Source organism: Artemia sp. Qi Xiang Cuo, chromosome 4 (assembly GCF_049724085.1).
Source record: "Artemia sp. Qi Xiang Cuo chromosome 4, ASM4972408v1, whole genome shotgun sequence".
NCBI lineage: Eukaryota > Metazoa > Arthropoda > Branchiopoda > Anostraca > Artemiidae > Artemia > Artemia sp. Qi Xiang Cuo.
The window spans coordinates 17,400,225-17,423,458 of NC_142797.1; the positions used below are offsets into that span (position 1 = coordinate 17,400,225).

Below are 23,234 nucleotides of genomic sequence, written 5' to 3' on the forward strand. Positions count from 1 at the left end.
TTTCAATTTGCTTAAGGAAGGTTAAGGCCTTCCTCTTAATCTTAATAGGAGCATACCGACTAACGTTTCTAGCTCTGTTTTTGTCAATTCTACAAACTGGGCCAATTGGATATTAAATTCGTCGATACCTGTTTGTCCGTCGTATTGCGGAATAGATTTTGCTATCTCTACATTCTTCGCGACCAACTTTTGCACCATTAATAGTTCGCTTAATTCTTCTGACATTTTTGGCTTTGAATAACTAAAAATAAATTTGTTTTTTTTACTTAACCTTTTTGGAGGAGGCTATTATCTCCTATGATATATTTTAAAGGGTTTCCTATTATAGCTTAGCGATTATAGGCCTAATCACTTTTTCTTATAAATCTGTATCTATCAAATTATTTAAATTTAAATTACGAAGTTTGTAGCCTAAGGCTGCTAGTTCGCATGTTTTCCTCAAAATTTACGACCGCGCTATATGTGGCGTTACGATTTAAAGCTGTAGAATATAACGTTAAGATTTAAAGCTGTATGCCGACCGCACAAACTGCGCCGTTGAGATTTGAAGCTGTGAACTTACACCTTATAAGTTTTCCGATAGCGCCACTTATAGCGCCAAAGATTGTGCCACCCGGGGCTACACCACACTAATGGGGAGTAAGGTTGATGGGTGACCGCGCCACTCTCAATTTTAGAGAGAATAATAAAATATGTAATTATATAAATGTAACCTCTTTTCTTTGAGCTATCTAAAAATCATATTTCTTAGGGAACGGTACCAATGGAGTACAAACGAACTAGTTACCTGCTGTGCGATTAGATACAGACATATAAGTAAGACAACACAAATAACAAAGTAATAGTTTTATTGAGACTTACATTTTAGGCGTACAACAGTGCTTCACTTCAACTGACGACAATAGTGGCAGAGATAACAATAATGACCAAATATCTACAATGACTGCATAATGATAATTCTGACAAATGAAATGCCCAATAATAGTTCTGACAAACAAATGCCCTCATCATAATGCCTTCATAATAATAATAATAATAATAATGACTGAATTGCAATGCCTGAATGCCAATAATAATAATGACACGTAAAATACTTTTCATCGCCATATATCCTAAGTCCTGATTCTGTGCCGTGATAGCTATTTCACGATTGGCCCAAGTCCTGTGGAGGGCCCGCTACCTTGTAATTATGTTTGCAAACTCACTTCATCATGCTAACTGTCCATCCAATAATTTGTTTTAAATATTTTTGATGATTCAACATTCATACTGCTCTTATAACTTAAGCTTCCTGAGAACTCTGTATCTAGTGATTTTGTTTATTACCAAATATTTTAGCGAAATTCAAAACCGAATAGCGCCGTTGTTTGGCTGAGACTAAAATGCAGTTTTTCTTTTTGCTTATTAAGCATTTTTCTTTTTGAAACGAGATTTGAACTTAATTAGGGGAAGTTTAATTTATCTCGGAATTATCCTTAGAAGCAAAGAATTTTATTTTTTTTTGTATTTTAAATACATCACATTTTACTCACGGTACATATCTACGGAAAGTTAAGAAACCTAGCTAAGAAAATATTATTAATAGAATCAGATGTATTTTAAACTGGGATATTCTTATTTCTGAAAACTAAAACCCAACTTTATTAAAAAATATGCAAAAATGTACTTAATTATTAAAGGTAATCAAATACTATTAATAAAATCAGATAAATATTAAATATGGATGCTCTTATTTCTGAAAATTAAAACCCAACTTTATTAGAAAATCAAATATTATATTAAAACCAGACATACACCTACAAAAGGTTAGATAATCTAGCTCAAAAAAGTCCAAAATAGCAAACTACACATCCCAAATCATGAGTTTTATGCAACAGACATCTACGAAAGGTTAAGAAACCCAGCTAAGAAAATGTTATTAATAAAATCAGATGTATTTTAAACTGGGATGTTTATATTTCTTAAAACTAAAACCCAACTTTATTAAAAAAAATGAAAAACATGCACCTAATTATTAAAGGTAATTAAATATTATTAATAAAATCAGATAAATTTTAAATATGGATGTTCTTTTTTCTGAAAATTAAAAACCAACTTTATTAGAAAATCAAATATTATTAATAAAACCGGACATACACCTACGAAAGGTTAAGAAATCTAGCTCAGAAAAGTCCAAAATAGCAAACTATACATAGCAAATCATGAGATGAATGCAACACATATCTACGAAAGGTTAAGAAAAATAGCTAAGTAAATGTTATTAATAAAATCATATGTATTTTAAACTGGGATGTTCATATTTTTGAAAACTAAAACCCAACTTTATTAAAAAAATATGCAAAAATGTACCCAATTATTAAAATGAAATCAAATATTATTAATAAAATCAGATGTATTTTAAACATGGATGTTCTTATTTCTGAAAATTAAAACTTAACTTTATTAGAAAATCAAATATTATTAAGAAAACCAGACATACACCAGACATAAACTGTACAAAAATGTGCAGAAATTATTTGAAAAACCTATGTTTTCTAAAGAGTTAAAGAGGCTGAGTCACAAGTTCATGCCTTAAAACTTACAGGGATTAGGAGGTACAGTTGGGGGGCTGCCGCCCCCCCAACCCCACGCGTTTGCAGCCTCTTTTGTTAATGTTTTTTTAAGTCCTGTAGCCTGCAATCAGTTGGTCGTACCAAGTTCATCACATTATAGCTTGTTATCGGTTAGGAAAAATCTCCTGTAAAAAATCCAGCAAACAGGCTCAGTACTGTTTCTAATCAAAGAAATGCCATAGGATTTTCTTACGGTAAAAAATTCAAGTAGACTTCGTTCGTGTTTTAAAGTATTTCATTGCATGGGAAAATGCAGGGGTTGAGGGGGGCGGCAGACCCCCAAAATAAAAATCTTAACAAAAGAGGCTGCTAAAGCGGGGGGTTTGGGGGTGGCAGCCCCCCAACTGCACCTCCTAATCCATGTACGTTTTAACGTTCGAACTTGTGACTCAGTCTCTTTAACTCTTTAGAAAACGTAGTTTTTTTCAAATAATCTTTTAATAGAGTTAGCATTCCCTGAGATGCCTTACCTTTTTCGTTTCTACTTCTTCAAAATTTATCATTTCTCATGGAGAAATTTTGTCAATCAGATATCTTGTCCGGTCTGTATTTCCAACTCTCTGATAAGAATGTTCCAATGTTGAAATTTCCTTATCTGATGATGTCACCTTGTTATCCCAATATTTCTAACTGGTGATTGACAGTTGTAAAATTTCCTTATTTGATGATGTCACCTTCTTATCCCAATATTTCTAACCGGTGATTGACAGCTGTCATCTTGTACTGACAGTATTCTAGCTCATTGGGGGTCAATGATCTTGTACTACTCGCCGTAATACCTCTCCCTCTACTTATACAAGACATTGCTCAGTACAGATATGAAATTAGACTCAATCTAATATCTAAAATATCTTGACATATATACGAAGTAAACTAGACCAGTAATACGCAATCGACCCCGTGATTTATTACAAGCTATGGGTCAATTGCTCTTACGACATCTGAGAGAGAAAGGTGGTCATAAAAACATCCAGGTTTATGTCCCTTAAACCCAACAAACGTGTCCCGCATGGCATCTGATTAACAAAGAATACACATTGATAATGAAGTTCACAACCCTCCCCCCACTTAAAGGAAAAAAAAACTTTTTTTTTCTTAATTATTTCTTCTTAAGTAAATTTTTTTCTTTTTTTTACTAATTAAACGAAATTTACATTATGATAAAGTACGCTATATTGTAATAGAAAATGAACTAGTTTTTATCTACAATACAACTTAGTATGCATTGATAATAAAAATACACTCAAACTTAAAATGCGTTATATCCACAGAATGTTATTATTCACAAAAGGAAAAATTCACTTACGGCAGTGTGAAAGCTTTAGTTCACTACATAGTAAAATTGTCTTGTTGACACCAAGTGTGAGCATTCTTTTTTATAGATGAGTGTACAATTGTCGACAATAATCTCTACACCTAAACATATAAATTCACTAGAACACTAAAACGAGGGAATTTTTTTCTTTTCATTCTGTTTTTTGAACAATTTAATTTTCTTTAGCTGTTTGAGTGCCAGTTCTTTCTCCCATGTTATTATCTTCGCTTTTTAATGAAAAGAGAGGGAAGTGTAGGGATCTTAAGCGAAAGCATTTCCATACGCAATCCGTTCCATATACTACCAAAAAAATGACGTTAAAAATACCTATGATGTTCACAAAGGATGGAGCTAAATTTGATTCGCCGTCGTCAAAATTGATTGTACTAATTCTAATTTTAAGTGCATTATCATTTACCTTAAGGTCACTGCTTTTTCCTTTTAGACCAAGAAATACCTTTGTGACGCCATCAATGTTATCATTGTTTACTATTTCATTCAGTTCTATTTGTATGATTGAACAATTTAATTTTGCCATTTCTAATGGAGTTCGAACGACCGATTTGGAATGTAGAAGCTCATTTATCCTAAACTGATGGTGGTGAACAGAACAAAATGGAGATAGCTTTACTATCATAGAACCTGTTATATTAAGTGTAAAATATTTGTAAGCATTCTCGGAGGTTATAATATTTGAAGTTGCGTTTTAATGTGACATGGCTTGATTCACCTGGTGGTGATGTAAAAACGTAGTTTTCTTCGTCCAAGGGTTTTATAAACATTGATTCTATGTTTGTAAAAGATCTTATACATGTCCTTTTAATAATTTGTTTTTAACAAATGGTCCATAAGAACAAGATTAGTATGTCGATTAAAAAAAAAAACTAAGTGATTTTTACAAATATACTTGTTGTTAATCGAAGGAAATGTTTTTTGTGCTAGTTTATTTAATAAAATATAACTCTGTTTATCTTTAGTTGGTCCAAAGAAATCGGAAGATGGTTTGGTGACGAAATGGCTGCTTAATGACTTATCGACAACTTTAATTATTTCGTTTTGAATTTTATTCATTCTTTGGTATAATTCATTTATAACAGAGGTGGCTGCAGAAGCAAATTTTTTTTGTTTGCAATGATAATATTTCAAGATTTGTTTTGATTTCCTGCTTAAGGCATTCCGTTGATAAACTAAATATATATCCAAGGATTGATCCTTGGATACTGGATCAAGAATGCTCCTTTCTTTCTTTCAGGGTTTTTGATGGAGTCAATAAATAGTTAAAACTTTAAACTTTTTCTGAAAGCAATGACAATTCATCATTTAAAATTCTTTCTTTGACTGACAAATAATCGAGAAAGTTTAGTTTAAATTGTTCGAATTAGCATATGTATATGTAACCTTTGCGTGCCGGGATGCAACCCTTTTTCACATCCCTATGGACACAAACCTTTTTTGTCTTCCTTGAGCGGTGGACGCAACCCTTTTTTTGCATCCTTAAGAGGTGGACGCAACCCTTTTTTTGCATCCTTAAGAGGTGGACACAACCCGTTTTTGCATCTTTAAGAGGTGGACACAGCCCTTTTTTGCATCCTTAAGAGACCGACGCAACCCTTTTTCGCATCCTTAAGAGGGGCCCCATCAACTTCCTTCTGAAAGACATGACTCCCTGTCATGACATTTCCGTGACTCCCAGCCACAATAGGCCTACTCCTAATGGTTAACCTATTTCTACAAAACTACGGAAACTGGGCCTGTGCTTCCGGTGGTTCCCCAACCATTTCCCAGAGGCCGCAGAACTTTTGGCAAAAATTGCCCTAGCATTTTTCTTGGGGTTGGTTTATAGGTGCTGGAGCTAAACAATATTTTGTTTTGTGTCCTGTTTAACCATAGCGGACACGCGTTGGAGTTTATTCACATTCTAATTGTCTATGTGGACCCCCGAAAATCCAGCATTTTAAGTGAGCGTTTTTTCTTTCACTAAAATTATTCCCGGAATAATTAGCTCTAGTTAGTCTTGACATATCTATTCTAAAATGGCCGGAATCTTTACAGTTAGGTTTTCCCGTGTTGTTGCCTTGGGGTAGGTGGAGTCTATTTTCAACTGTTACAGCAGCTGTTAGAAATTCGTCTGCCAGTTTGGTTGCTATCTCTATCTTTTCATATTTACTAGTGATTCTAAATGCGTCCTCCAAGTCATTGATATTATAATCATTTTGCATATGGAAATTTCTGACGTTATGCGTAAACCTTCTCTAAATGTGTTTAAAGTTAACGTTAATCTACTTAAATTCTTAACATTGAAGACACAGACCAGGCGAATTTGAAACACACCCATTTACAACCCGCTCACTAATAGATTCACCCCTTAGGGTGGTTTATTCCTTGATTGTATTATGAGTATGTTGACTAAATGCTTGATCGGGAGATAATGCGAGTAAGCTGTATGACTCTAAGTGGCCCTCAAATATTGAACAAGCCCCTGGTAATTTTTTGAGGGGGGGGGAGCTTTAGTTATTAGCACGATTGTGCACGGGCTCTTTTGAATCCATCACTGTAGCAACAAAAGAACATGCATTGCACCGATCTATTACCCATGGTCACTAACGTGACTATTGCGTCCTCCCCCCCCCCCTAGGAGCCAAGATATAGCCCTAAGTTCTATACAAAGTTACTGATATTCTTTTTCAAAATACATTTTTTGCGCTTGGAAGCCAAAGATGATGAGAAAGGCGCCAAAAAATCATGCCAGCCAACAAAGGAAGTAACAGTTTTGTATAGAAATTAAATTTAAAAAAAAGTTTTTTCAACTGAAAGTAAGGAGCAGCATTAAAACTTAAAACGAAAAGAAATTATTGCGTATATGATGGGGGTTGCTACTCCTTAAAACCTCGCTCTTCACGCTAGTTTTTTAGAACTCTAAAAAAAAGCTTCTTATTGTTCTAATTAAACGAACAGTGTTTCGTGAGCCGTTGTTAAAGAATTGGGACATAATTCAAACTTTAGTGTAAAAAGCGAGGTGTTGAGGAGGAGTAACCCCCACATATACGTAATAACTTCTGTTCGTTTTAAGTTTTAACGTTGCTCCTTACATTCAGTTGAAAAAACTTGTATTTTGTTTAATTTCTGATCGTTTTTAAGTAATGCCAGGAAATCTGGCAACATCTCCACGGATAAATCCCTCTTGCTCACAGATTTATTCTCTAGATACTTCAATCCTGGTGAAAATTTACCTCGGGCAAGTACCCTTAACATCTCCACGCGTAAAATTGAGTCGGCAATAAGAAAATAATAACTGACAAGAATTTTCGTGTAGGAATTCTGGCAACGTCCCCTAGTTTAAAATTTACCGCCTGGAAACTACCCTCCCCATGGAAAATCATACTCGTGGAGAATCCTACCAGCAGAACCCCCCCCCCTCCCCTGAAAAATGTATGCAAACTTCCCAATAACAAATACTATACGTGAATAATGGGCAAATTTATTAACGTATAGACCTTTCCCCACGGGCTGTGGGGGGCCCAGATATCTCCAAAGGCATAAGTATTTGGCCTTTCAACAGTGGCGTCGCTTGGGATTTGCAAGGGGGGCAGTTGCCCCCCCCATTTAATTTAAAATAGCTATTATATAGCCCATGCTCCTTGACTCTCTGGATGTGGAAAATGTTTGCCCCCTCAATAAAAATACTGGAGGTACGCCCCTGCCTTTCAACTATGCTGAAGAAAATGGATATCTCAAAATTTTGTTTGGACCGTTTTGCGATAAAAGGGGCGTGTAAGGGGACCTAGTTCCCCTCCAATTTTTTTGGTTACTTAAAAAGGGCACTAGAACTTTTAATTTCCGTTTTAATGAGCCCTATCAAGATCTTCTAAGACCAATGAGTCGATACGATCACCCCAGGGTAAGACTAAAGTTAATGAAACTTACATATTTGAAATAAGCACAAAAATTCAACGTCTGATATATCTACTGGTATCAAAACTCTGTTTTTTAGAGTTTTGGTTACTATTGAGCCGGGTCGCTCCTTACTTAAAGTTCGTTACCACGAACTGTTTGACTAGGGCTATATCGAACCATATTTGGGAGGGGATCTGGGATACGGTATTATCACGGTAGCAGTCATTGCATGTGGGAATAGTTTTGAAGGCGAATCTATGGGTCCCATGTTTTTGCTAGTATAATGTCTAGTCCAGAAAGCAATAATTCCAGAAAGCAGATCAAAGCAATGATAAATTGTAGGACAGTAGGACATTGAAAACCAGATAATAGCAACAGACTGTCAATGAAAATACGGTCGTCATTCAGTTATCTAGTTTATAAATTAGCTAGGGTGCGGAAACCTCTTGTTCACTTTATATTTGAAATTGAAGTTCCATTTAAATATTTCTGAATTATAATCCACTCAAATCTCTTGACCCAATATAATTTTTATCCCATTGGTTCAATATCATTAAGTCTTGTATGCAGAATCAATCAATATGCAAACCATACTTGTTCGGCTAATTTCTAAGTTCTATTATGCACCCCCACCATCATATGTAGATTTAGTCAAATCAGGTTGGTGATTTAACTTTTTTAGTGAGAATGATGTGTGCATGAATATTTCTCGGGGAAGGCTCTAAAATAAAATACAAAAATATAATAATTTGCATAAGAAAAATGCAGAAATTTCCGGAAAAAAAGGATATCAGGCCTCGGGTCGATTAGGATTTCAGCTTCCAGGTCCCGAGATCACTTGCATCCGTACAGTTTTAGTAAAGAGCCTGGGAATAAAAACTTGACTAAACTTAACTGAATCGTCTTTATGAAAAGAAAAACAATTCTGGAAAGTAAAAAAAAAAGAAAGACATAAAAAATAAGATCATTTCTGTTACACAGATTGAGACTAATTTTTGGCTGTGTCAATTCATGAACCCCAAAATTTGTTCAGTCTCAAATAGTCTGGAAACTTACAGTGTTTGTGAAACAGGGTCAAATAGACCCTAATAAAGACATAACATTTTAGAAGTTTGGTTGTATCAATATTAAGCGCCTAAAACTGCCCAAAAAACCTTTCCCAGTTGCCTTAAACTTACAGGGCATATAGACAGGACCAATGGAGGCCCCCTTTAATCAGCATATAAAGATAAAGAAAGTATGAATAAAAATCGGTTACATCAAGTGGGGACACGCGAATTTCTAAAAACCTTAAATTCTCCTCTTTTTGGGTTGAAACTTACAGGGCATGAGAAAGGGACAAAGGTAGATAAATCAAAACCCCTGTGCTTTCTAAAAGCCAGAATATTCAGAAATTCAGTGCTTAACTGAAAAAAATTCTTTTAAATGTTTTCATTTTTATAACTTTAAGATTTCAAAAATTAATTAAGATTTTAAGGAATCAATTTCAGCAAATGTGTATTAACCTGACACTGGACATTTTTTTTCAGTAGATTCATTTGAATTTTTTAAGTGAAGTACAAATTATATCCTGGCTTTTGGAAAGCATAGGGGTTTAGATCCCTACTCACATTAATTCCTGCTGGTTTTTAGTTTGACTCTGTTATTTATTTTGATTTATGTTTGTTTTGGGTTTCATTTGTTTATTGATGCTGATTTGTGGTAGTTTTATGCTTGGTATATTATTTGACTCTATTTTTGTTCATTTTTGGTTTAATGTATTAATTTTTTTTTTTTTTAACTCATTTCGTGGAAAAAGTTTTTTAAATTAATTTTTTAAAAATTCAGTTGTTGTGTATTGATTTGCCAAACCCCAAAATGGGACAGACATTATTTTTCTTCTGTCAACTTAATTGATATTGATCAAACAGTCAATAAGACCGGATCAAGACAAAATTAAAAAAAAATAACGAATTTTAGAAGAAAAAATTCGGCTATATTGATTCATAGTAAGACAAAGTTCAACGTTTTACCTAGCTAATTGAAAGCTACAAAATAACTGAACTTAATGATAACTTGGGAACTGCAATAGAAATATAATCCAATAAGCACTAGTTGGAATTTTTTACGAATTCTTAATTATTTATTTTATCTAATTAAAACAAAACCTAATTCCTTATAAGTAACATTGTCGTGAATCTATTGAAAAAACAAAAAAACTGATAGTTCTGACAAAACAGTACGTGAAACAATTTTTTTGATAAATAGTAGAAAAAGATAAAAGTATATTCAAGGATTTCTACTAGCTAAGGGTCGAAACGGCCTCAGTGATATACTTAAAATTATAATACTCAATCCTTACAATTATAATTCCTCATACACAGCCACCACATACAAAAATATTAGTTAAGCATTATTACAAGAAACGACGATTGATATAAAATTTTTAAATAATTTTTAAAATTTTATATTTTTATAAATCTACGTTGCATTCAATTAAATTTCGATTTAAAAAAAAAACAAAAAACAACTGACAAACCCAGTAGTGTAAAACTCTACCAAACACTTCGACAATTCACCCTCAATGAAAATATTTAAATTAATGCGAATACTAGGATAATTAAAAAAAAAAACCTGTTCATATAAATTTTAAAATGAAAATAAAAGAGCCATAATATAAACTGAAACGACCCGAAATAAAATTATATAAAAAGTCAAACTTAATATTAACACAAATTGCTATCATACAATAAATGGAACATAAAACGAATGTCAATTAAAATTAATAATTATATCAAAACTTGGAAAAAACACATTTTCCAAAAAGCTTTTCAGCGAAAAGTAAAGAGCCATAATATATCCTGAAATGACCCGAAATAAATTCGTATAAGAAGTCAAACTTAATGTGAACACAAATTCCTATGATCGAATAAATGAAATATAAGACAAATATCAATTAAATGAATAATTAAATCCAAAATAAATATAGGAGATGCTACTTTGGATGAATAGACGGAACCCATAAGGTCCAAGTATTAAAATGAAAAGTCAGGTCTTATCATAAATAAGACATTGACCGCCTGCCTTTTTCTGCTATCTACTAGCCAAGGGTCGAAACGGCCTCAGTGCCAGACTGAAAATATAATATTCAATCCGTATAATTAAAAGCCTCCCCATCCTTTCCGTGCAAAAAATATTAGTAAAAAGGTATTGCACAAAACTACGGATGATCTAAAATTTTTACAAAATGTTTTAATTTTTAATTTTGAAAATATTTGTTGCATTCAAATATTTTTGGTAAAAAATTGACAATCGAGAAGTGGAAAACTCTACAAGCACTTCGACGATTAACCTTCAGTGAAACTCTTTCAGTAAATGCGAATAAAAAAACAACACATTTTCCAATAAGCTATCCAACGAAAAGTAGAGAGCCATAATATAACCTGAAATGACCCGAAATAAAGTCATATAAAAAGTCAAACTTGATATGAACATAAATTGATATGATCAAATAAATGAAATATAAAAGAAGGAATCTATTAGGTCCAAGTATTAAAATGAAAAGTCAGGTCTTATGACAAATAAGACCTTGACCGCCTGTCTTCTTAGCCCATCAAAAGCCAGAGCGTCCTTTGGGTATGTATTTACCATAACAAATCAACCAAGAATCATTAATCTGATAAGCCTTGAATTTTTATCGAAGATTTTTTTTCTTTTCATCAAATTTGACTCCATATTAAATAAACTGATAAATGATTTATATGTTCATCACCCATTAAATTGTAATAAAAATAAATATAGAAATACAAGCAAAAACTACGGCTCAGGTTCAGAGTCAGACCAAATAATTGGCAAAAATTCTTCAGCTGCTAATTCTTCAGCTGCTAATTCTTCTTTTCTTCTTTTCTCTGTTTTTTTGTGGTTTGTGTTATTTGCGTTCAAAATCTGCCTCTTACCGCTATTATAGCCCAACGTTTTCATTGCTGTTCCAATAGATATTGGTTCTCTGGGCTCTAGATTCCTGAGAAGGCGCGAATCAACTATTTCTGGTAAAAGACTTTCCTTCCAGAAGCTTAAAGGCTTGGGAATACTCGGGCCCAATGCTCTCTATTGCGTTCAATTGTAAGGACGTCCCAATCCTTCTCGTTATTATAGACAAGTAGGCAACATTTTTCTTGATTTGAAATTTAAAGCTGTCTTTGAATTTGGCTATAATACTTGTGAGTGGCTTTGAGCTTAATATCTAAGCCGATACTCTGCAGAAAGAAGTCTTTGACAAGGCCTTTCGTACGAGCTGCATCAATTATAGTTTTGTTTTCTGGAATATTGTGGACAGTCTTAACCTCTATTGGTGTCCCATCTGGCAAAATCCCGTCTAATGAAGTACCAAGAAACTGGTGTGTCGATTGAACCAAAAGACTAATATCCTCACCTTTCGTAATTTCCGCGCCAATTTTTTCTTCATATGCTCTTAAAGCAACAGGATCTAACCGACTACCTTTCAGCATAGGAGTTGAGTGGTAACCACAACCTCCACTTTTAATATCTTTCACAATCGGTGCAGTTTTAGTTGATTGTTTGCGTGTAGCTATTCTGTGAAAGTACGTGCTGGTTATTCTATTACTTCTTTCATATATCCAGTTTTCATTGGAAGATTGGCCTTTGGTTCTCTCGTAAAGTTCTTTCAAAGCGGTGTCACTGCTCTTAAGATAGGACTCCTCAAATGTAACCATAGCTATTTTTAGCTCCTCTTCTTTCATATCAGGCCTATTGCAGCTTGGTTAATAGTCAGAGTTACCCAGAGAGAGTTGTTGATTGTATTTTCTTTTGGCCTGGAATCTACCTCCATTATTACTATAGTACCGTATCAGATTTCGCTTGGATTTAGCTCTTGTGGTTTGCGGTTTTACTACAGAATTTCTTCATTATATTTGTTGGACTGTGATTAAATGTTTTTTTCCATGTATAAGCATGCCACTTGTTCATCGTTGTACATCGGTAAGGAGGAAATCTGCTTTCTTGCACACGTTCTCAACCCCATGTCTCACATCCTGGAGAACCTGTGCTGGCAAGTTGTACCAACGATCCTCTATAAAGCCATTGGGTAGTTGACTTTTTTTGGGGCAAATATCATTGCACTTTGTATGATTTCCAAAGACATGATCGGGGCCTTTGTCGAGCAAACTTTTTAAATTATCGGCTGTACACTCCTCTTACAATTTTTTTTTTATTTTCCCACGAAGGTATTTTGTAAGTCTTTGAATAATCTCTCTTTTAAGAAATTTTACATGTGCATCTTTCTTCATTTTCACTAGATTATATAGATATGAAGTGTTGTTTTTCTTAATATAGTTTGCACACTCTTTTTTTTTCAATTAGAGGACCGTATGAGATGTTCTGTTTCAATTTGTATTAAACACTCGAGTCTCCATCTCCAATAAAACGACGGTACTGCAGTCCATGCATTTCATCGCTCACTCTAAAACCTTCAGTGAGAATATCCGTCTCCATACTCTTTGACGGGCCATCATAATTCATAAAACACAAATGTTGTAGAGGAGTTTTTACCTCTTTTTTTGCCCGAAAACAAACATAACAATATTTATTTTTTATGCCCACGTACAGCAATTTTTTTGTGTAAGCGTCAATGATTACAGCCACACAACCCTTAGCTGTATAATCATGCCCCTTACTCCGTTTGTTCCACCCACCATCACAAACCACTTTGGTCCATATGTATCATCGACATATCGATCTTCGTGAATTGCACGGTGTAGGGATTCTTTTCCATTCTCCAGTAAAACATCTGTCAAAGTATCCATCCATACTTTCCCTACAGAAAGTTGAGTTTTCAAAAATAAATTTTGTGACATGCCTTGCACACCTAGTACACCTAGAATCTCACAAAGTGTTGCGTAGCCTCCTCCTGAGCCCATGACACCCCAAGTAGCCTTCAAATTGAGGTCTCCATGCACATTTGTGTAATGTTCAATTGATTCTTTCGGATTTTCTTTGGAAAAAGATGTTAAATAATCTTTGATCTTTATCACGCGTGGGTCAGGTTCATTTTTCACTAGTTTTTTCCACTTACAGGCAGTACATTCTGTCACTAGTGTGATTTTCAAGCCAACATTATATACACGAACGATGCGGATATCGGGGCTTTCTTCTCTACATTGAAATTTGTGCAGTAAAAATTCTGCGAGCTCTTGGACGAAAAATGGAAGGTTCACTATGCAGCTGAGATTTGGAATGTTCCCTAACTCAACACCCTCCAGAATTTTGTTATCTTTGTTAATGAGAGCTGGTTCTGCATCTGATACTGAATCACTAGCATCATCTGTAGACTCATTAGCAATAGAAGTTTCCCTTGGAAGGTAGTACCTGAAATACGAAAAGCAAGTTAGTAATCGAACAGGCAGTGAGAGAACAAGCAATTTTAAAATAAATTAATTATGCAATGTTTTTCCGAAAACCAAATTTAAAGGAATACCACTCTAGCTAAACTTCTTGGCGCGCAAAATGTATTTAGAATAGTGTAATTATCAATAATCATTTATGTGTAAAAGAGGGAAAGGGGGGCTGAAAAATTAACTGAGCTTTTAAGTGAATCTAGTTGGCTCCTGTTGTTTCAAATCAGGGTTGTCAAATGCGTTCTTGTCAAATTTTATTTGATTATTTCAGGGATAACACCATAAATCATTTGTTACTTTTTTGACTGGGATAAGGCACTCTGAAGATGAATTCCGATTCAAAAATTATAAAAAAGTCTCTAACATAACACAGTAGTGAAGTAGAGCTCATTCGCGACCACTTCCAAAACAAAACCTATCAGAGACAAAAATAAGAAAAATAACTAGAATATATTCATTTTCCTCTTGAAAATAAATGAAAGTATTCATTTTGTTTATCTAGGCCAGCTGAATTTTAAGTGTAGTTCACTCTTGTCCAGAGGCAGACTGAACCACTGCTCCTCCTGTCACCTGGTTGGTGAGTCCTCAATAAAAATTGCACTTGAACCTTCGGATAAAAACTAAAAAAAGATTGAGGAAAAAGTTGAAAAACAAATAATATTAAACTTAACGAGTATTATATATATGGTATAAGCATAAAAATTGACTTTTTAAGGTAAAGCATAGCATATATTAAATGCATAACCTAAACAAACCTATTTTAACCTAACCAAACCTATCTAACCTAATGAAGAAAAACATGATGAAAATAGAATGCTAGCAAAATAGTGAAAACTACAACTTGGGAATATGCTCCCAGAGCATATTTAATTTATAAAATAAATTACGTATTTTATACAATAAATTACGTATAATTTATACACTTATCGCACATGTTTTAGATTAAACCATCCTTTGTTGATCTTTTGTCTACTTGTTGTTTGCATACGAGCCTTTCAGCGGTCAAACTCAAATTAAAAATGAACTGGCTCCGACTTAGAATGGTTTTGGTAATAAGACTATTTTATTTATTAGGGTTTTTTTATACCATGGGACATACTTTAAGAATACATTCTTTTTTAAAAATTTATATGAAACTAAAGACTCGGATTAAAATGCTGAAAAGATAGTACCGTATCAAATAAAAAAAGAGCTACAATTTGAAATCAATTTCGACTTCGTCGCTTTTATACAAGCCCTACAAGAGTCTAAATTGTGAAAATGTAAAAAGAATCGTGGAGGAATAAATTAAAAAAAAATAGAATTTTCAAATGGGCCAATTAATTTAAAGATTTTTTTTTAATTTATGGCTCTTTAAATTTTTTAAAATTGTCATTTTTTTACGCTCCAGACCTTTACAAAAAAAAGCTACCAATTTTCACTTTATATTTTTTTTATTTTTTCTGGTAATTAAATAAAAAAAAAAAAAACGGCCAAATTTTAGATCCTTCTTCAAAGATCCCTTGTGGAAAAATTTGTTTTGCTGACATGCCGGGTCAGAGAGCTAGATCTCTTTTCATAGCAGAGGAAAATTAACATTACAGTGGATTTAGGGAGTTTAACCTTAATGGCTTGACGGCGGCGTTTCGCAAACCATCGCCATAACCCACTGAATTTGCGTATGCTTTTGCTGTTCTTTCTACCCTCTTGAAAAATTGGTATACTGTTTCCTCAGGAGATTCTTTACACCCGATTAGATCCTGTAAAATTTGACCATGGCTTCTTGGAGGAACAAATGCTTCAAGAAGTTTTTTCTTTAGTGTTTCTAGGGTTAGAGTTTCTTTATCTAAATCATCAAAAAAACTAGAAAATTTGCTTTTCATGAACATTTCCGCTGTCGCTACCACTTGTTTATCTGGCCAGTTTAAAGTACTTATGATGCGTCTTAGTTGGCAAATAAACCTTTTTATTTGATAGGGTTCTGTTATACGTGTAATTAGGGATCCTAAATTGGTGGTTGCTCTTATTGAAAGACTTATTATATAAGGGTTATATCGAACCATTTATATATTTTTGTGTGTGTCATTGCATAATCTGAATCGAGGCTGCCTGACAAAACTTGAGGGTTAAAAGTTAAGAGCCAATAAGCACTAACTCTTTCAATGTCCCTTTACTGTTGAGTGATCCAAAGACTCATTAATATGGCCTCTATAGTATTTAGGTTTTAATTGTTATTTATCGTGTGGTGTCACACCGTTTTTTTAAGTAGGCTTTTAATTTTTTTTAATTTAATTAACTGTCATTGTTGGTCAACGTTGAGCGATTTCATGTCGTTTTGTTAATTGAGCATGTCTGATAAGTTGCCTCTTAGCTTATTTTTGGAACTAATTTAGTCTATTCCTTATGGAGGGTTTTTCAATAAACTCAATTAATTTCTTTTAAAGAGGGACGGGGGGGGGGCAAAAATATTTGGTAAAAAGGAAATTCAAGAAACCTTAAAAGGTTTTTGGGGAATTAAGTGTATTTAAAAACGCTTAAAATTATGTTGTTTTTTTTACGCTTTTTTCATATCTTATGTTATTCCAGGGAGTCAGGGTAAAAAAAAAAAAAAATTGTAACTGTCATATTCTTTGTTGACATAAATATACCAATTTGTGTATCGATGCATGTTTTGCCATAAAATAAGAGAAGGGCCCTGGCCAAAAAGGTAAAGAAAAGACCTTGCTACCCCTAATTGTTTACAAGTCATTTACAAAAGAACTTGCAATTTTGTGTTGAAAAGAACCCTACAGGAATATTCTCAAAGGGTTAGGTTTGTTCCCAAGAACCCTCGAGATCGTACTTTTAGGGGGAATTAAAAGAAAGTGCGTTAACAAAATATTGACTTTGAGTCCTCAAATTCCCAGGATTACATTTGCGCTCGGCGTTCAATTCAAAGTAAAAAAATATGTTCACCTTTGCCTAGAATTGTATCAATTATTCCGAACGTTTAGAATTTGACATTTGCAATCTTGTTCACTTTGGTAAAAAAAAGGAAAGTTCTTGGAATCTAAAAATATTTCGGATATTGTTTTTGTGTGATTTAAAATTGTCGTTTTACACCACAAAATGGGGAAAAGGGCTATTTCGTTTTGACATAATCTTTTCTGAAAATTAAGAAGGTCAGCAGAATGTTCATTTTTTTCTAATAAGCTTTCTACTGAGATTCAAGAACCATAGGCTTGCTACGACCACCCCTGGATTAAACAATAAAACAACAACAAATATACACGCAGCTCTACCCAAACATCTCAAAATAAACACAAATTTCACATTTTTGTAGATATGGGCTTCAAACCTCAGCAATGGAGTCTTCTTGTATGCCTTATATGTGGAATTATTCGGCGTGATTTCCGAAAAAATCACTCACTCTTTTTTGGTTGGGTTTGGTTGGGTCTTTTTTGGTTTCCCCTTTTTTGAAAATAGGACGCATTTTCTCAGGCTCGTAACTTTTGATCGGTAACTTTCAACTTTATGAAGTTTAAATAGTTAGCATCATATAAAATCAAATTTTCATTTATTGTGTATACTGTTTTGTATATATACCTTTTTTAAGAATTGTGTTTTCTATTACCACGTGTTTCTCTTCTTACTTGCAGTTCTTTTATTACCAGTTGTGTAATATAAGAGAAGAAATGAACACAATACCCCCATATTTCCCTTTAAAACTGACAAGAATAAAGCTTCTGGTGTTACCCCACTCCCTACACAATAACCCACCAACCCCTTACTACTTCTTACTTGACGCTCTTGCTCAGCAGGGTCGCCAGCGTAGAGGCAACTGGTTGACATCGCTGTCAGTCTTCTCCAAGCAGTCCTGTTCAGGGCTAAGGATGGATCCTCATTCGGGTCGATGTTGCGGTTGCAGAGGCATTGATTTATAACATCAGCCCATCTGGTGCACGGCCCCCCTCGAGGACGGTTCCAGACAATCGTGGGATTGAAGTCCGATATGATCATTGCAGGGGTTGATCTGGCTGAGATTTCGGCGTCAAGTGTACCACTTGATAATATAATTGATCCGAGATAAGTGAAATGCCTTACCACGTCAACAGCTTGGCCGTTGATTGCAACAATTAAGGGTGATGCCGATGCGGTCTTTTCTATGGGTATGATCTTCATTTTCTTCCAGTAGATTTGAAACCAAAATCCGGAGGCAGTGGAGGAGAGCGTCTCGAGTGCCGACTTTAAGTTAGTCGAGAGTTGGTCGGAAGTCAACATCAGACAAAGGCCTCCCGATATAACTTATGCCAAAAGAGAGGGCACTGTGTGTCTCGTTCAAAATGTGGTCAATCACGCAGTTAAACAGCTTAGGTGCAGCAGCGCATCCTTGCCGTACACCATTTTTGATGGGGAAGGATGAAGAAAGCTTCCCGTTAACAAGGACAGCGCTTTCTGTGCTGCTATAGAGTCTTTAAAGAGGATGACTATCTTTGTTGGTAGGCCCGCAGCTTTCAGGACTAGCCAAAGGAACTGCCTGTCAACAGTGTCAAAGGGCAGAACGAAAGCAATGAAAGCTAAGTAAGGTTTCTTGGTGAATTCAAGTGTCTTCTCAACGATTTTTCTGTCCGTATGAATTTGTTCAGTTGTCGATCTTCCTGGCATGAATCCGGCTTGTTGGAAGGCGGCGCAAAGCATGTAGGAAACTTATTGCACGTTTTAAAAGGAGCATTGCAAGCAGCTTACCAGGGACAGAGAGTAGGGTGATACCACAGCAGTTGCTGCAATCTGTCTTGCTCCCCTTGCTCTTAAACACTAGCACATTGATTCCTTTCTTCCAGTATGACGGTATAACTTCAGTGCGCCAGATCACGATGAACACCATATGCAGCCAAACTATCATTACAGGGCCGCCCGTAGTAAGTAGCTCTGAAGCGATGCCATAGGTGCCAGCTGCTTTATTGCTTTTCAGTTTTCTCATAGCATATTTAATCTCCTCAGGAGAAAATTCGACGCCGTCGGAGACAGGGTTAGCCTCTGCAGCAGCGGCAATAAGCCCTGGGTCAATGCAATCGGACAGATCTGGTTTTAGCTGCTCGTTAAAGTGTTTCTCCCAGAGACCAAAACATTGAGACTGATCGTATATAGTTTCTCCATTCGCTGCTTCCAGGTTTGTGGACGTCACAGCATGTTGGCCAGTCAGCTCACGCAGGATTTTAAATGTTTCGCCTATGTCTTTCTTTTCGGAAGCTTGCTCAAGCTTTACCAGGAATGAAGTCTTTCTTGTCCTTGTGAAGCAAGGAGTTGCGTTGTTTGTTGACCTGTCTGTAGAGTGTCATATCTCCTCGTTATCTTGCTTGCCGTCTCTGCTCAATTATTTCAAACTTCTGGGTACTAATCCACTCTTTCTTCTTTCGCGGCTTCAAGCCCACAACCTCGGAAGATGCTACAAGAACATTGTCTTTGAAGCCTCGAAGCAGTTAGAGACTTCAACCATGTACCGCTTTTGAACCGAGGGGTCTTGCTTCAGTCAAGAGGTGTCCATCTTCTTGGTTGATGAGGAGTTATTCGTACTGGCCCCTAGCCGGAGTTTTATCCTTGCAGAGACGAGACGATGGTCAGCATTGCCAAGCTCGGCACCTCTGTATGAGCTGCAGTTCTAGGCAGTAGAAAGCTAGCGTCATCGAACAATGACTTAGTCAAGCATCTTTTTTGTCCTGCCATCATTGCTGTACCATGTGCACTTCGTAATGTCTTTTCTCACAAACCAAGTATTTGTGACTGATAGAGCGTGGGTGATGCAGCAATTGAGTATCCGCTCACCATTATCATTCAGAGTGTCAACTGTCACAAGTCCAACAGCAGTATCGTACAGACCAGATCTGTTACCCACACCAGCGTTAAAATCTCCTAGGACTAGGAGGTAGTCGTGTGGAGGTACGGAGGAGAGCTCGGAGGACGGTACGCATAGAAGTCGTCCTTATCTTCATCCCCTCGTTTGTCGGTGCATAGCAGTTAATGTCAGTTATCTTCTCGAGCTTCAATTTTCGCTCTCAGTGGACGTGGTGAGATAGGCGTAAATGACAATAGGGCATTCCGAGTGAAATTGTGGAGAACGAGGCCGAATCCCCCTCTTCTTTGGGGTCCACCAGACCCTAGCAGTGTCCGCCCTTTTCCAATATCTTCTTCGCCGCTTTCAGTAAGATGTGTTTCTGTTATTTCTGCGATCGTCACTTTGTATCTTCTTAGTTCTTTTGCTATAAGAAGCTTAGAACCAGGCTGGTTCAGCGTCAGGACATTCCAGGTGACGACATTAATGCCACCTTGGTCAACAATTTTCAAAGGGATACGTCCTTGGGCAGGTATGGGTGCAATATATATATATATATATATATATATATATATATATATATATATATATATATATATATATATATATATATATATATATATATATATATATATATATATATATATATATATATATATATATATATATATATATATATATATATATATATATATATATATATATATATTTATCCTCCTGACGACCCTTGTTCTGGGTGGACTTAGAGTTAATATTTCTTAGCGCAATAGTTATTAGTTTGAACGTCATCTATGTACCACAGTTTAAATCAGCGTATCTGGATTGCAGTGCTTCCACTATGTCGGATTTTTCCGACATTGTCAGATTTTTGGCCTTCTTGTCAGACAAAAAAAAATTGTGTCAGACATCAGAATTTTTTCAGATTTTTAGCAAAAAATAGAAATTTGTTGGATTTTTTCTTGTTCTAGATTTTTTTTTTACTGGAGAAGGATTTGTTCTGCAATAAGGAGTTGGATATACAAGTAGACCTCCTTGATATGGTTGAGTGTTGTAATGGGAAAGCAGAAACCATTTTCAACCTTATTTGCAATGTTCTTCAAGATAAAAATATACCTACAGAGAACTGGGTTGAATTTTGTGCAGACACAGGTAATACTATGTTTGGGCATGATAACTTGGTTGTGAACAGAATCAAAGACATATTCCCATCTGTGATATGTTTCAAGTGCAGCAGTCATTCAATTCATTTAGTTGCATCTTATGCTTGCAAACAATTGGAAGATCTGTGTTGAACAGTATATAATCACTTCAGCATGAGTGCCAAATGTTGCTCTGATTTTGAATTGTACTAGAAGTTTACAGATACACCAGTCCTGAATGTGCATGCCCCAGGTCAGACATGTTGGCTGTCTCTTTGCATCTGTGTTGAGCAGCTATTGTATAATTGGGATGCACTTAGTAGCTACTTTCAGGGATTAGCAGCTGAGGATACAACTCACCCAAATGACAGGGCATCACAAGCCCTAAAAAATTTTATTCTTTGGATTCTACTTGAGTTCCAGCTCTATGTGCTGGAGCTGTTTACAGATTTTAATCTTCTTTTCCAATGTTAAAAACCTTTGTTTCACAAAATAAATTAAAGGTGGAGATACTTCTAACAAATCTGACCATAATTTCATGAAGACTAGCTACCTTAGATCAACCTCGCCATTGAATATCAGCCCTGACGAAGCAAGTGAATACTCACCAGCTGAAAATGTGTACTTGAGGATGGTAGCTCATAAGTCTCTTCAAACCTTGCAGTCAAGTCCGAGTACAAAAACAGATGAATGTGAAGTGTAAGTCATCTATAAATGTGCTTGTAAGTTATATGTGGAAGCGGTGAATCAAATCAAGGAGCAATTCTTGTTTGAGAACAAACTGTTTATGTTGTGTGAGATCCTTGACCCTATGAAAGCTTTGGAAATAGGTGCAATTGGTCTTCTCCAAAAGGTTCTACAGAGATATAGTGCACTGTTGTGGGATGGAAGAAAGATAGTAGAGGAATGGCAGAGTTTACTGTTTTTATCTTCCAAATGTGACAGATATCTGTGATTTTTGGCATCACTTGGCTTCTATAAAAACACCAAATATTACTCAGAGGTTCTCTAAAATAATCAGCATTGTCCAATACCTCCTGGCCTTGCCATTTTTGAATGTTGTTTTAGAGTGGTTATTTTCAACCTTAAAGGATGTTAAAACAGATCATAGAAACTTAATCAGAAGTGTGACCCTTATCTCAATTATGCAGGCCAAGTTTGGCATGAAAAGAAAAGACATACATCCCATGATTTAGAGGTCCAATCTGTATAACTATATGTTTAGAGGTCAAACTACTCAAAACTGTAAAAAGTCAATATGACTGCTGATGAGTGCATTCAGCATAGTTAAAAAAGTGCAGCTAAAAAAAGAAAAAATGATGAAAGTTTAGAAAAAATGATGAAAGTTTGTTCTGTATTTGAGGAAAAAAGAGATTTTATATGAATTTTTAAATATATATGAGCTAAAAAGGAATAAAAGTGAGTGTCAATAAGGTGTGGAATTTTTCTTGAATGGTAAAGATATATATGTTACTATTGAGGGAGGAGGAGCCGTAGGACAGACAGTGTAAAAGATTGTCTTTTGAAAAGAAAAAGATTTCAATTAGACAGAATTTTGTCAGATTTTTTTTTTGGAGTCAGAAATTTTTTGGATTTTAGACCAGTGTGTTGTTGGGGAAAATGTCTGATTTCCTGTGGTCAGGTGTCAGAATTTTCAGACTTTCTAAACTGACCAATTGGAAATCTGGTAGGAACAAAGTGGAAGCACTGCTGTCTTGCCATCTGTCATTTTTTAAGCTTGTTACTGGTATTAGAATAGTTGTTTATGCATTAAAGAAATTGAGTAAAATTCGAAATCGAAAAAGAGGAGGAGGGCAAGAGGTAAGAAAATTTCAAATTTTTATTCTGAATGAAAGGTGGAGCCTGGAAAAAATAGGCTTACTTGGAAGGATTACAAATTCATTTTGGGAGGAATTTGGCCATATATATTTATCGCCATCTACTGGTGGGTAACAAAAGTTCAATGTCCACCCCCATGTACATCGGTTCTCAATCAAGTATTTTGAAATTAAGAGCTGACATAATAGAACAAATTTGTAGTTTAATTATGGTTTCTTTACCATAGATTAAATTTCGTGCAACTATTCAACGTAA

The 23,234-nt window shown here is 35.1% G+C and overlaps 1 protein-coding gene across 1 annotated transcript; it reads right to left on the minus strand.

Annotated features, from left to right (window-relative positions):
- Positions 1 to 18,813: 18,813 nt before the first annotated feature.
- Positions 18,814 to 20,859, minus strand: LOC148952833 (uncharacterized). The gene is made up of 2 exons (XM_089087793.1): positions 20,799 to 20,859; positions 18,814 to 19,496 (listed from the first exon to the last, which is right to left on the minus strand). The coding sequence occupies exons 1-2, from the start codon at positions 20,857 to 20,859 to the stop codon at positions 18,814 to 18,816; spliced, it is 744 nt and encodes a 247-aa protein (XP_088943919.1).
- Between the last annotated feature and the right edge of the window lie 2,375 nt (positions 20,860 to 23,234).